Here is a 15280-nt window from a genome sequence, read left to right on the forward strand (position 1 = left end):
GGGAATGCCAGGGCCAAAAGAATGGGAATGGGTGGGTAGGGAAGTGGGGGGCGCTATGGGGGACTTTTGGGATAGCATTGGAAATGTAGTTGAGGAAAATATGTAATAAAAATATTAAAAAAAAAAATTTACTCTTGGGGTTGGGGATTTAGCTCAGTGGTAGAGTGCCTACCTAGCAAGCGCAAGGCCCTGGGTTCGGTCCTCAGCTCTGGGGGGGAAAAAAAAAAAGAAAAAATTTATTCTTTCATTATATATGAGGGGAAGGGAGATGTGGAGATGTGGTGGTTGGACTATGCTTGGCCCACCGAGTAGCACTATTTGGAGGTGTGGCCTTGTTGAAGGAAGTGCGGTGTGCCACTGTGGGGGTGGGCTTTGAGAACTTCCTCCTAGCTGCCTGAGGATGCCAGTTTTCTTCTGTCTGCCTTCAGAACAAGATGTAGAACTCTCAGCAACTCCTGTGCCATGCCTGCCTGGGCACTGCCATGCTCCCACTCTGATGATAATGGACTGAACCTCTGAACCTGTAAGCCAGCCCCAATTAAATGTTGTCTTTATAGGAGTTGCCTTGGTCATAGTATCTGTTCACAGCAGTAACACCCTAAGACAGGAGGCAACCACATTAGTGTATGGTGCTCAGAGGACAATCCCATATGGAAGCAGGGTGCCACACCACCTCCAGTAGGATCTGTGTGACAAGTTCCACAGACTGAGGTGGTTGACATCAAAAGGGGGAGGCCTCCTGGAACCTGTTGTGGAACTCTTTGACAGAGAAAAAATATTGAGCCGTAGTTCTCATGGCAATCTATCTGCTTTGTTTTCTTTTATTCCTTTTTTTATTTATATGTTCCTGGTAGCCTAGGCCAAGAACTTAAGCAAGAATAATGGGTAAGAAACCATCCCTAGAGATGGGGTCACTAACATGACCTTATCCCTGAGGAAATCAATGCTTTATTTTCTAAATCATTTACAAAACTATGATGATAAAAACTTTCCCAACAATAAAATTTCATATGGCTGCACACGTGTCATCGAAAGTGGGCTTTGGTATATAGTGAAGAAAGCCTTAATTAGAAAGAATTAAAATAGTTTAAATTTACGCATTGAAGATTAATACCAAAAAAAAAAAAAAAGAAAAAGAAAAGCCGGGCATGGTGGCGCACGCCTTTAATCCCAGCACTCGGGAGGCAGAGACAGGAGGATTTCTGAGTTCGAGGCCAGCCTGGTCTACAAAGTAAGTGCCAGGACAGCCAGGGCTACACAGAGAAACCCTGTCTTGAAAAACCAAAAGAAAAAAAAAAAAAGAAGATTTATAAAAAATCAGGCATTAGAAAATGTTAAACAATGACTGACCGTATGGGGCTGGAGAGTTAGCTCAGCGGTTAAAGCACTGACCATTAAGATTAACCTGCTCTTGGAAATCCGACACTAGCCTTGGATGACTGCCCCCACTGAATACATCCTTTGTTATAGTTTGATGATTAATAATTCTAATGATGTTACCTATTCTGTTTGTGATTCACTGAACACAGAGTTTCAGAGTTGTAATGCTTGGATGGTTTTTGTGTTTTACTGTGCCAAATGATTTTTGTTGGTATCTGTGATTGTTTCACAGGATACAGTTTCTAAGAGGTGTAATGTTTTGTTTTTTAATGTATAAAATCCCCTGCTTGGGAGCTGCAGAATACACTCAAATTCAGACTGCCTCTGTGTTGTTCCTTTCCGTTTGTCTCCACCAATTCCTTACCCACCTAGCTTTGAGGACCCTCATTCCAGGGGCCCCTGCTGCCACGGACCGACTGGGGTAATCCTGGGGTGGTCCGTGGCAGCAGGGGATCAAACTCAGGCTGAAGGCTTGGCAGCAAGCATCTTTACTCACTGAACCATCTTGCCAGCCCTGGGCTTTAGGAAATACAGATTGGGGCTGGAGAGATGGCTCGGTGGTTAAGAGCACTGACTGCTCTTCCAGAGGTCCTGAGTTCAAATCCCAGCAACCACATGGTGGCTGTAATCACCCAAAGCCATCTGTATATCACCCAGCTATATCACCCAAAGCCATCTGTAATGAGGCCTGATGCCTTCTTCTGGTGTGTCTGAAGTGAGCAATGGTGATGTACTCATATGCAATAAATAAATAAATAAATAAATAAATAAATCTTAAAAAAAAAAAAAAAAAGAAAGGAAACACAGATAGTTTTGTCTGCTCCATCGCTGTTTCTGTTCTGAGCACTCCTCACATAAGAACCACTCTGGACTTCAGTGCTCTTTCTCTGTGCTTCCTACCTGTGAGCAGACAGACCTTCTTCATCACCAGACAGTGACTTGAGCCACATGGGTGAAGAAGTAGCCCAGTGGTTCTACCCCATCCTAAATCTGAGTGGCAGTGCAGGCAGCAGCCTACAGCCTGGTTCCAGTGGGGACAGGTACCCTTCTCATGGCAACTGCAGCTGCAGGACTGCTGACTAAGCAGCCTGCCTGAGAGAAGCCAGAAAGAAAGCAACGGGACCAGAGGTGATGTGGTGACCAGGGATTCGAGCCCTGAAGCCTCCATTACTTGTGGGCTTCTGGTTATGTGAGTCCAGGTTTGCAATGCACTCTCTCTAGTTGGAGTCTGTTTAAAAGTGACTGTGGCCTCTTAATGGAAAAAGTTTGATATTGGTCTACATACTTTTAGCAGCAAGCTGGAGGACCTGGTATTAAAAGCTCTCTAGGAAAAGTTGTTTATTATTCCTATACCCATGCTCCAGGCATCACATTCCAATGACAGCATCAAAAGAAGGGAAGGCCAACTTCTCTTAGGCAGGAGAATGTTTTTGGAACCCCACAATCCCGGCAGACTTCCTGTCAGTCCCACTGTCTCACAGCATAGTGCATCACTCTCATGATAACCAAGACCAAATGCTTTCTGAGTACCCACTCCTCCTCGAGTCTCACAGAGAGGCCTGATCAAACTGAGGACCCCAGAGGCCAGTGGGAATACAGCTTAGTGGGAACTGCACTCGCATGCCTAGCACCTGGGAGGCCTTGGGTTCAGTCCTCAGCATCAAAAACCAAGTACAAGTTAGGATTCTATTTCCAAGAAAAAAGGAAGAAAGGGCTTTATCTAGGCAGCTCATGTCTGCTGAGAGCCTGAGGGCCAGTACTGAGGATCAGTGGTCTCAGGGAGCCACACTCACCCACATTTTAACTGACTGTCTGTCTGTCTGCCTGTACATGTCCCCTTTGAAGTCACAGGCAGTTCTGAGACCTGATATAAATTTGAGGACTAAACTACTGAGCCACATTTCTTGTCCCTAACTGTTATATTTTTAAGACTGAGTGTGTGGATGTTGGGCCTGCATGTATGTCTGCACATCACGTGCACATGCATGCTGCTTCCTGAGTTCATCAGCTCTCCTAGAACAGAGGTGCACAGATGGTTGGGGGTGCTATGTGTTTGCTGGAGTCTAGGCCCTCTGCTGGAACAGCCAATGCTCTTGCTTTTGTTTGTTTGCTTGTTTTGAGACAGTGTTTCTCTGTATAGCCCTGGCTGTCCTGGAACTTACTTTGTAGACCAGGCTGGCCTTGAACTCAGAAATCTGCCTACCTCTGCCTTCCAAGTGCTGGGATTAAAGGCGTGCGCCACCACCGCCCGGCCAGCCAATTATTACCTTTTTAAAAATTATTTTTTTATATATGTAAGAACATTGTTGCTATCTTCAGACACACCAAAAAAGGGCATCAGGTCCCATTACAGATGGTTCTGAGCCACCATGTGGTTGCTGGGATTTGAACTCAGGACCTCTGGAAGAGCAATCAGTGCTCTTAACCACAGAGCCATCTCTCCAGCCATTTTTATTATTATTACTAATACTATTATTTCTTCTTTTTTTTTTCTTTTTTTTGACTGGGTAACCCTATGTAGTTCTGTCCTGGAACTTACACAGTATAAGACCTGAAGTTAACCTGCCCACCTGCCCATGGACCAGGTAACTTTCTGGAATGTTGGGAATTGCAGTTCTTGGAAAATAACACCCCCACAAGGGAAAATGTGATGGCCATATGAACTTGTTCTGAAATCACCTCTACAAAATGTGTCTCATCGCCATTCAGCTAGGAATTCCAGGGAATGGTCCTGACCAAAGTCCAGCCTGGTCAGTATTTGATTAAAGTTTGTTTCAAATTTGGCTCAAATTTGCTGAATTGGTTTTTCTCTGGTGAATCTCAGGATTAACAATAAACCATGATAGCCTTGAATTCTCCTGAGTTCTCCTGGCCCAATATTATTCTTGTTCTTTTTTTTTTCCTTTTTTAACTTTACTTTTTTATTTTATGTGAATGACCTCATGTATGTCTGTGTACCACATGCACACAGTTCCCAAAGAAGTCAGAAGACGATGTCAGATCTGTTACAACAGGAGTAACAGACTAGTTGAGCCACCATGTGGGTATTGGGAATTGAACCTGGATCCTACGAAAAGAAGCCTGTGTTCTTAGCTGTTGAGACATCTCTCCAGTCCCCCAATATTTATTTATTTGGGGGGGTTGTTTTGTTTTTGGTTTTTGGTTTTGTTTGTTTGTTTGTTTGTTTTTGAGACAGGGTTTCTCTGTGTAGCCCTGGCTGTCCTGGAACTCACTCTGTAGACCAGGCTGGCCTCAAACTCAGAAATCCGCCTGCCTCTGCCTCCCAAGTGCTGGGATTAAAGGCGTGCGCCATCACTGCCTGGCCAATATATATTTTTAATAAACAGTGAGACTGTCTACAAAGCTGTCACTTCCCTGCAGCAGCTCTGTAACTCTTTAAGAAGCCCCACAGCACTAGGTGCCAGGCTCTCTTGCAGGTTACTTTTGGTGCAACCAGGAAGCAGGAAGGAACACTTCAGAATGCTTTCCCACCTAGAGCTCAAAGAACTCTCCAGTTAGCTGAGGCCATGAGCATCTAAGGGACCTGCTAACTAGATAGACTCGGAGTTTCCTCATTCACAATCAACCAAACCACAGCATCATTCCTTAAAACAAAGCATCACCTGGATGATGGGATGGGGGACATAAATGAGAGACAGCGCCATCATATATGGATTTGGTGTTGTGGAATGGACCCCCCAGTATCACTTACCTAGAGAAACCACAGCCACGCTCTCAGGCAGAAAGTGCAGGCGGTACCGAATCAGCAGGTGCACCAGGATGATGCAGATGGCTGTGAGAAGCACAGGCAGTTTAGAGACAGTGGCTCAGGGCAGTGGGAGCTCGAGGAAGTCGGGCTAACAGACAGTTGGCAAGCAAGCAGCCAACACTGGCCATATTTTTATTGTCCTTTTCCTTCTTTTTTTAAAAAGCAACAAAGAAGGTCTATTTGTAGAGCCTGGGAGGCGGCTCAGCAGGTGAAGGCACTTTCTGCTAAGCCTGGGAACCAGAGTGATTCTCACCACAGTGATTCTCATGTACAGGGAGACACTGCTTCTGAGGGCTGTCTCCAACCTCTGGGTCTGCATTTGCCACAAACAAATAAAAGTAATGAAAAGAGATTTTTATTTCATATGTAGTTGATGTCTGTGCACCATGTGAATGTAGTGCCCAATGCAGGCCAGAAGAGAGTGCTGCATCCCTAAAAACTGAAGCTGTAGGCCACTGTGAGCAGAGCTTTTGGGTTCTGGAAATTTGAACCTGGGCCCTTTGAAAGAGCAACAAGTGCTCTTACCCGCTGCGCCATCTCTCCAGCCCCATAAATGGGTTTAGACAGGTTCTCACTATAACCAGACTGGCTGCAAACTCACAGGAATCCACCTGCCTCTCGCTCCTGAGGGCCAAGTCTAAAAGAGGGCACCACTTACAACTGTTCTTGAGGCATGTCACAGAAGGGACAACTCTGGCCTCATTCTCTCCTCCATCTTTACGTGGGTTCTGGGGATCAAACTCAGGTCCCAAGCTTGTAAGCCAAGTGCTTCTGTCTGCTAAGCTGTCCCACAGGCCCTCTAACAGCACATTCCTACAAAGCTACAACCCTGACAACTATTAAAAGCGGTTCACATTTCCCTGATTATGAGAAATACCTTCCCTCCCTTCTCTCTCTCTCTCTCTCTCTCTCCCTCTCTTTCTTTGTTGTTGGTCTTAAGTAGCCCAAGTTGTTATACTTGTTATGAATGGGAGTATGGGAGGGGAGCCTTGACTTTCTCACTTTTCCTGCCTCTACCTTCTTAGTGTTGAGATTATAGATGCCCAGTTTATGCTGGGGATTGAAACTAGGACTTCCTGTGTTAGGTAAGATCTTATCAACCTACCTTCCCTGTCTGAAAAATACAAATAGCCTTTAAATACATGAATACATACACACACATACATACATACATACCTTCACATGTACACAGCATGAAAACACAGACACACAGTAATGTAAATAGTAAAAGTTTCTGGGCTCAAATCCCCACTCTTCTGTATCTGCATCATCCCAAATGTGAGTCACAGGCCACACACTGCTGTGCGCGGCTCTCCAGGCCGCACCAGAGCTCACTAACCACAGAACAGCTGAACAGCAAGATCTTGTGTACGTGACGAATGTTAGCCTGGTTCTCACTTGACAGACTTCTGTAGTCTTGAACTCATAGCAATGCCCCTGCTGCAGATTTTCAGGCATTGTAACTATATGAAGGTACCACCATGCTCAGGTCTAAAAACAACCACTGAAGGAAAAACGCTCAAATGGGGCAAGAGACATGCTGTCTTGAAAAAATATTAATTTAAGGGCTGGTAAGATGGCTCTGTGGATAAAGGTATTTATGCTGCCTGGCAATCTGCATTTGATCCCTAGAACCTATGTGGTATAAGTGACTCCTGCATTGTCCTCTGACTTACACAGAGTGACAGTCACCCCTCTGCACACAAAAATTACATAAATAATTTCTTTAGGGGCTAGAGATGACTCAGCAGGTAAGAGCACTGATTGTTCTTCCAGAGGTCCTGAGTTCAAATCCCAGCAACCACATGGTGGCTCACACCATCTGTAATGAGATCTGCCGCCCTCTTCTGGTGCATCTGAAGACAGCTACAGTGTACTTATGTATAATAATAAATAAATCTTTAGGTCGGAGAGTGCGTGGTTGACAGGAGAGAGCAACCTCCATTCCCAGCAACCATATAATGGCTCACAACCATCATCAGTACAGCTACAGTGTACTCATATACATAAAATAAATCTTTTTACATTTTTTCTTAAAAGATTAAGTTAAAACATCTACTGGGACCGGGCGGTGGTAGCCCACGCCTTTAATCCCAGCACTTGGGAGGCAGAGGCAGGTGGATTTCTGAGTTCGAGGCCAGCCTGGTCTACAGAGTGAGTTCCAGGACAGCCAGGACTACACAGAGAGACCCTGTCTCGAAAAAAAAAAAAAAATTACTGGGGAGCTGAGGAGATGGCTCTTGCCATGCAAGCCTAAGGACCTAAATTTAAACCCCCAGATCCCATGTAAGATACAGCAGTCTTAGCACACACATCTGTAATTCCAATACCTCCCTGGAAAGACAGCAGTCAGAACAGAACACTTGGATGACAGCAGGCCAGTGAGGCTGACACAGGACAGTGAACAACAGAGACGCCAACAAAACAAGCTGAAAGTTACTGACTGACAACTACGGCTGCCTCCTGACCTCCAGACCTGTGGTGCAGCAGGCATGCACCTGCAGCCTCAGACAGGAGCACGTACACACGCGCGTGCAGCAAACAAAGAAGGAAGAGAAGAAAGAAAAGAAAACTGTTCGTAGGACTGGGGGTAAGGCACAGTGGGGAGAACCCAGCCCAGACAGCAAGCACAAGACTTGGTTCCATCCCGTGTGGCTAATGTTAGGTCCAAAAGAAACTCCAATTCTCCAAACTCCAGAAAAACAGTCCAGTGAGCTCAACCTGGACTAAGGAGCACTTCTGGTGGATAGGCAGAAGCCTAAGGCACTTGTGAAAGTGGCCCCACCTACTGAAAGGAGCCATTTCCTCCGGGAGATGCAGAAGGGACATGTGGCTACCTGTGGTGCCTGTTAGCACTGCAAAGCTCACGCTGGCCTCAGGGTACCTGTCACCCATTTCCCAGAACTCTCTGCTCACTGTTCCCTGCCCTGAGCTATGTATGGGTCCACCCTCCCTACCCCTTCTGTTTTCAGTCTCCCTCTCTAGCCCCTGCTTTGCTCCCCTCTCACAGACAGCCCTGACCAAGGTCACACTGGCTCTTCTCTCTCTCATCTCGACAACTAAAACCTCTCAATCATTCCATGGAGCAGCCCCGGTGGTTTATACAAGGAGTCTGGAGGGGTAAACACAGGGATTGTTATCGGGTAAACAAGTCTTTAGTTGGGTTTCTGTTTACCAGAAAAGCAGATAGCCCTAATCTAGGTTCCAGTCTGTCAGGAACCGCCCTTAATCCCCCAGGAACCTCCCTTAAGACCTTCCCTCGAAGGTCAATTATCTCAAGCAAAGGTTCCTAGCTCCCAGTCAACCCAGAAAGCCTCTTATCAGTGCAGATCCCCGCTCTGCTGTCATACAAAATCTGCTTGTTTTTCCACCATTCTGATCTTCTCTGTTCTCCCCCACTCCCAGAAGTTGTGGCAATCAACCTTTCTTCCCACCAGCAGTCTAGTTCATTAAACTCTCTGTTCTATTGGTCATGTTTGGTGCTGAAACCTGGGACGGAACCAGGGACTTTACATCACACCGCAGTTAGCCATTTCTCTCTCTCTCCTGCTTCACACTAGGCGCTGCCTGCTGTCTCTGTCCCTCTCGCTGACTTTCTGGAGCCTGCCTTGTGTCTCTTGGCTCCTGGAGCCTACTCTATGGAAGTCATGCAGGTACATCAGGCCCTCTATGCCCTGCTGGGGCTCTGAGAGTTCCCTTTTGTGACCCTTACCCCTCGGCCTCTCCCACCTCCTCAGTTGGCTTCTGAAGAACGTCTTCTCTCCTGCTGTCTGTCTGTCTGCTCCTGTTATTTCCTGCTGCTCTGTCTGTCTGCTCCTGCCACTAACTTTGTTAGAAAGGCTTGACTCTGGAGCTTGGGTTTGTCCCTTCTTCTCCAGACCCAAGCATACTTATTTAAGTTCCCTACAAAGTCTCTGTCCTGGGCCAGGCTGGTCACCTGACTCTGACAGGGAGGAGGAAAGACAACTGGGCTTAGAAACAGCTTGAACATCAGCTATTCCCTCTGAGGAGTACTGCTGCCTGTCTCAAAAATGTCACAGTACAGTCACAATGTTTAACTCTCTGAATACACCCAAATATCTCTAAAATATTTTGCTATATATAACCTTTCTGCATCTCATCAGGATTTATAAATTAGCTGTTGTGTTTAAAACTTCTGTAAAAAATCTTTTAAAATTAGCTTAAAACTTGTAACAGAAATGGTTGACAGTAGTAAAAACATCTATATATATGTAAGTAATCTTAATTTGCTATAGCATGTTTGTATGGAGCTGGCTTAAAGTCTAGTGTAGGAAAGTATATGTTTAGGCTGGTGAGATGGCTCAGCAGTTAAGAGCACTGACTGCTCTTCCAAAGGTCCTGTGTTCAAATCCCAGCAATCACATGGTGGCTCACAACCACCCACAATGAGATATGACTCCCTCTTCTGGTGTGTCTGAAGACAGCTACAGTGTACTTGCATATATAATAAATCTTAAAAACAACAACAAAAAAAGGAAAGATGTTTTTAAAAGTAAATAAATAAAAGGGTGTGGCCTGATGGGGTCACCATGGAGTAAACTGCACCCATGTGGCTGGCAGCCATCTTCAGTCTGACATGTGACCTCATCACCACCCTGGTTAAGGTGACCACAGGTATAAAGCAGCTAAGACAGCACGGATTTAACAACCAGTCCTACTCAGCGCTCTGGTTACCACTGTATCTCCTTTTTCAGACTAAGGGGATGCAAGGCCTCCAAGACGGTTAGTTTTGGTTTATTTTTCTACTTTAACACAGATATTTTGGATTAGATGGATGTTCGTATGGTGGTTTCTGCTGTGAGCGTGAAAACAGATGAGGACAGAGCCGTGAACACGGTCTGTGGAGAGGAGGACAGAGAACAACCTGCGTTTGGCAATTACAGTTTTTACACCGGATCTTAGCCAAAAGGCTGAGAAGTGATGACAATTATACTTGGGGCAATTACCGTTATAATGGTCACTCGAGAGTACTGGCTAGTCTAATGTTGACTTGACATACAAACTAGAGTTACGTGAAAGGAGGGAATCTCAATTGAGAAGATGCCTCTATAACACCTGGCTTAAGGTATTTTCTTCACTGGTGATTAATGGGAGAGGGCCCAGCCCATTGTGGGCAGTGTCATCCCCAGGCTGGTGGTCCTGGGTCCTATAGGAAAGCAGGCTGAGCAAGCCAGGAGAATCAGCCTAGTTAGCAGCATTCCTCCATGGCCTCTCTCTGCATCAGCTTCTGCCTCCAGAACTCTGCCTTCCTTCTATGATGATTAGCAATATGGAAATGTAAGCCAGATGAATTAACCCTTTCCTCTCCAGCTTCCTTTTTGGTGATGGTGTTTCTTTGAAGCAACAGAAACCCTAAGACATCAGGTTAACAGAAAACGACTTAGAGATATATGCATAACCACTTATTTCTACACCAGGCTTCTAAAAAACTTTTAATGAAGAACATATGTGGGTGCTGGAGAGACTGCTCAGTGGTTAAGAGCAATGACTGCTCTTCCAGAGGTCCTGAGTTCAATTCCCAGCAACCACATGGTGGCTCATAACCATCTGTAATGGGATCTGATGCCCTCTTCTGGTGTGTCTGAAAGACATATATTAAGACATATATTTAAAAAAAAAAAAAAAAAAAAAAGAACATGCTTGTTAAATATGGTTTGTGAATTCCTAAGGCTCACCCAAGCAGAAACTGACTTGAAGGTCTATGTCTCTATTGATTGTCTTTGCTTTGTTCAATTTAGCTATTTGGATAAACTGAGTCACACAAGAAACTGTGATAGTCTATAAAGACACACTACGAACAGACCAGTAACATAAGGTTCCTGGTTTCTCTGTGGACTGTATTTGGAGTTTAAAGTTTTATTTTGATGCTAAAAGATCTTCATTCTCAATTCAAAAATTTAAGGTTCAAGCTTAACAGGGTTAAAGCTGTAAAATCTTAAACTCATAAAGGCTACAAACTGTTACAGAAAACTAAGACATGCGCGTTAATGATCAGCTTATAAACGATCAGCTTCTTTAATGTCCTCAGAACTATGCTTACAGTCGCGCTAAGTGTAAAAAAAAAGACTTGTTCATAGGAACAATCTTAAAGAGATTCCATGATGGCCCTCAAGCCCCTCAGAGAGAACTGCCGACTAGAGCATTTAATGAGTTTAATGGAAAAGGCTTCCCCTGAAAGGCAGATAAACCAGCTTCTGGCAGTCCTGAGATGATCGCCAAAGAAGCGTCCACCTACATGTGCTTTGAATATGGTGTCACTGATCAATGGGCAAAGAACTGCCCATGCCTCACCTACTGTCAGGCCCTGTCCAACCTATGGCCACTCCTGGGGAGACGACTATACCCTGCCACCCCAAAGTAGGCCAATCCCCCAAGTTCCTCCTGTACTGTCAGAAAATCTGACAGATTTTCTGGGTTTGGTAGCAAAAGATTGTGGCAGCGGAAGACTGACTTCTGCTCCAAACAAGGCCATGGAGCCACCCTGGAGGATCCCAGGCTGCCTAGGTAGCAGGTGTTTGTCATTTTAACTGATACACAGACCATTTGGTCTGTACTTCTACTCAAATATATCCTTCTCGGATCTCTGATGACATTGGTGGCAACTTTATCAGACACTATACCAGCAGCAACCAGCCCTTAGCGCCTTCCTCAAGGCTACACAACCTGATCAGTCCATTGATAACTAAGTCTGCTTTCACCTTAAAACAGTCAGGCTTTATAGTAACTTTGGAAGCAAAAGATGGACATGTGGCCTGCTGATAATATGAATTAAATTACCTGGGTCTCTAACATAAAAAGGCTTTGAGACTGAGACACAATTACCTGCCGGCCTGAATGAGTCTCATGTGTGAAGAGGGAAATTGCTTTTCAGTGACTGCACACTGTTCTCTAGCAGCTGTGTCTCATAGGAAATGACCAGATGTTTCCACAGAAAAGCTTCAAGTTTCTGTAAGTTGTTATGGTCTAAGAAAGCAACTTACGGTGTCTGACGCAGTTGTGAAGGTCAGAGAAAATGATTTAAGGTGTGTAACAAGCGAGACTGAGAGAGGATCCCTGTGCTGATAAAGCTTCCAAGTTCACTCAGTGAGCCTTAGGAACTGTGAACCCCATCTTGGTTACAAAAGCATCTTGGCTTTTAGAAAAATAAGTTACCATGGTCACAGGCTCAAAAGTTTTCATTTCCTTTGTTATTTTCTAAACATAAACTCAAAAATGCTTCTCACTGTGGTGAAAACACCTCCGTCCAATCTATGTCCAGCCAGTCCTCTGGGCAGCGAGAGTGTGCTTGAACCCAGAACCACCTTGGGGGCCTCACGCTCTTTCCAGATAGCAAGTGTGACTTATCACATGAACACTCACGCTTCTACCGTGTGCAAACTTCTCAGGCTTTGTCTTGCTGGAGTGGACTCAGAGGTGTGAGTCCACTGCAGCTGTTCCCAGATACTTGCTAACTGCTTTTCCTACGGTGAGGATTTCAAACGGTGATCATGCTAATACCTCCCCAGTCTGTATCTGTCCAGCAGATTTCCTCTCAGCGGAAGCAGCAAACTTCTGCAAAGCTGCCTCCACACTGCTGGTCCCGAGTGGTCCTGCTTCAGAACTGAGCCTGGACCTGCTCAGAGCGGATGTAAAGGACCCCCCAGTGTCAATCAGCCAGCCAATGATCACTCTGTCCTCAGGCTCTATCAAGAAACCAGATGCTTCTGGCGGGACCTCCCCCATCTCCTGCCACTGCCTGTCCCCTCCACTCTAGCCTGAGTCAAAGATGACCCCTGGCCCCTGAATTGAAGCACTCAGCTATTTCTTCCCCCTTGTCATCAACAAAGGCTGTAATGTCAGGTCTCACCCATTCAGAAATGGGCTCATGGTTTACAACAGACAGCCTTCTGGTGGTTAGGTAAGAGCCAGCTCTCCTAGGAACTTGTGAAATAGGTTCTTAGTTCCCAAAAGGAGTTGTTTCCCTTGCCTCTGGCAGAAGGGACACAGGGCTCTCCACTGACACACACCTATGGTTTTATACCATAGTCCAGGCTGGCCCTCTGACCCTCCTCTCCCTACAGACACTCAATCTCTGTCCCCTTTCCTCTCTGGCAGATAGCCCTGGCCATGTCCCAATGGAGCAGCCATTTCAGCAGTTTCTTTACTAAACCCCTCACACACAGTGAGAAAGCAAGGTCCAAGGCCCCACGGCAAAGCCAAATTCAAGTTACACACACTTAAGGAAAACTGCGTTCTCGTGGGTTTTTTCGGCTTGTTTAGTTGCTCTGTTTAAGGTTTAAATGGAGGTAGGAAGTATGTGCCATGACAGGCGAGTGGAGGTCTGAAGACTGGGTCTTTCCTTCCTCTATGTGGGTCCTGGGAATTGAACTCAGGTCATAAGGCTTGACAGCAAGTGCCTTTGCCTGCTGTGCCTTTTTACTGGCCACTTGCTTACGTTTTTGAGATAAGAGTTCCACTTTGTAGTCAAGACTGGCTGCCTGCCCTGGCCTCTCCAATAATGGCCTTATAGGCATGGAACTCTCTTGCCCACTATAAACGTTTTTCATTTACTCCTGGGAAGAAAAGTAAATGTAGAAAAGCAACAGGCACATTGGTTTGGAGGTGTGGAGCTCACTAAACAGAAAGAACCTTTGTGCCAGACAGGGTTAGGAAGTATCCTGACTCCCTGTTTCCTGGGGAGGGAGTCAGAGCTCAGCAAGGGTTAAATGAAGGGCTAAGTAAGGTGAGAGACAAGGGCTGTGTTGAGTGGCTGTCAAGCTCAGACAACACCAGGTTACAATTCTAATGTCTTCCTCAGAGAAATGAAAGCAAAGCGGGGTGGGCCTCATGGGCATGCCTGTCACAGCCTCTAGCAGAGCCACCAGACAGCTAACATTTGTTGGACAAACTCAAAGAGAACCTCATACACTAAAGAAATGTAAACCTGATAAAAGATCCACTATTCTAGGGCTGTCACAAAAGGCACGTTGTGGTGGCATCTGCCCACCCACGGCTGAGCCAACACTGGAAAGGTCAGTGGACTGTTGGGAGTTTGAGGCCAACCTGGACTACACAAAGTGAGATTATCTCAAAAAAAATAAAAGATCAGTGAGTTAAGCAATCAGTCATTACTACAGTGTTCAGTTCTTTGACCATTTACTCTACCCTGAATATAAATGTGACCAAAACAAATTTTATTGTTTTCAAGACTGAGTCCTAACAGACATCAGAGAAATATTCAAACAGGCCATGGTGGGACACTCCTGTAGTCTTAGCAATGGGAAGGCAGAGGTCAGGTATCCTCAGCTACCAAGACTGAGGCCAGCCTGGGATACACGAGACATTGTCTCAAGAAAGGAAATACTCAAAACCCAGTTTTGCCTTCTGCTCTCCTAGAAAGGTCTAATCCAGAAGATGACTCCAGTGTTACCAAAGAAAAGCAGATAGTAAATAAGGCCGGGGATGGCGGTACATGCTCATAGAATCCCAGCGCTTGGGAGGCTAGCTGCTACTTAATGAGTTCAGAGACAACCTAAGCACCCTAAGACCCTGTCTCAACTGCAGACCAGTAAATGTGGTGGCAAGGAAGCACAGCCTTCAGACACACCCCTAAGCCTTTTATCCTTAGATAACCTAAAGTGATCACGTGGCTGCAGCTGCATTTGTAAACACTGGGTACGTAGGTAAGTACTTGTGGAGGCCTGAAGACTTCTTGGGTGTCATTCCTAGAAAGGCTTCCCACCTTCTTTGAAACAGACCTCTAGCTGGCCTGAAACTTACTGACTGATTCAGACAGACTGAGTCAGTGGATCCACAGGCTCCACCAATGCGACTTCAAGCACACGGCACCACACCCTCCAGAGAGGAAGCTCTTTCTAGGTCAGGCAATGGTAGCGCACAACAGCTTTCATCCCAGGAAATGGGGGGCAGAGGCAGGTGGATCTCTGTGAGTCTGAGCCATCCTGGTCTATAAAGTGAGCTCCATGCCTGTCAGGGCTGGACTTTGGAGAGATGCTGTCTTAAAAAAAAAAAGTTCGCCGGGCGTGGTGGCGCACGCCTTTGATCCCAGCACTCGGGAGGCAGAGGCAGGTGGATTTCTGAGTTCGAGGCCAGCCTGGTCTACAGAGTGAG

General features: G+C 45.8%; 1 protein-coding gene across 2 annotated transcripts in view; it reads right to left on the minus strand.

The window, feature by feature from the left end:
• Slc9a8 (solute carrier family 9 member A8) overlaps positions 1–15280 on the minus strand; it is a 68961-nt gene that overhangs the window by 50957 nt on the left and 2724 nt on the right. For both annotated transcript variants that reach the window (XM_085832201.1, XM_021154810.3), the window contains exon 3: positions 5093–5173. In XM_085832201.1, coding sequence (XP_085688327.1) covers positions 5093–5173 — 81 coding nt within the window. The remainder of the gene's footprint in view (positions 1–5092; positions 5174–15280) is intronic.

The sequence above is a fragment of the Mus caroli genome, unplaced genomic scaffold (genome assembly GCF_978045245.1).
Source record: "Mus caroli unplaced genomic scaffold, Mus_caroli_1 scaffold_2, whole genome shotgun sequence".
NCBI classification, from domain to species: domain Eukaryota; kingdom Metazoa; phylum Chordata; class Mammalia; order Rodentia; family Muridae; genus Mus; species Mus caroli.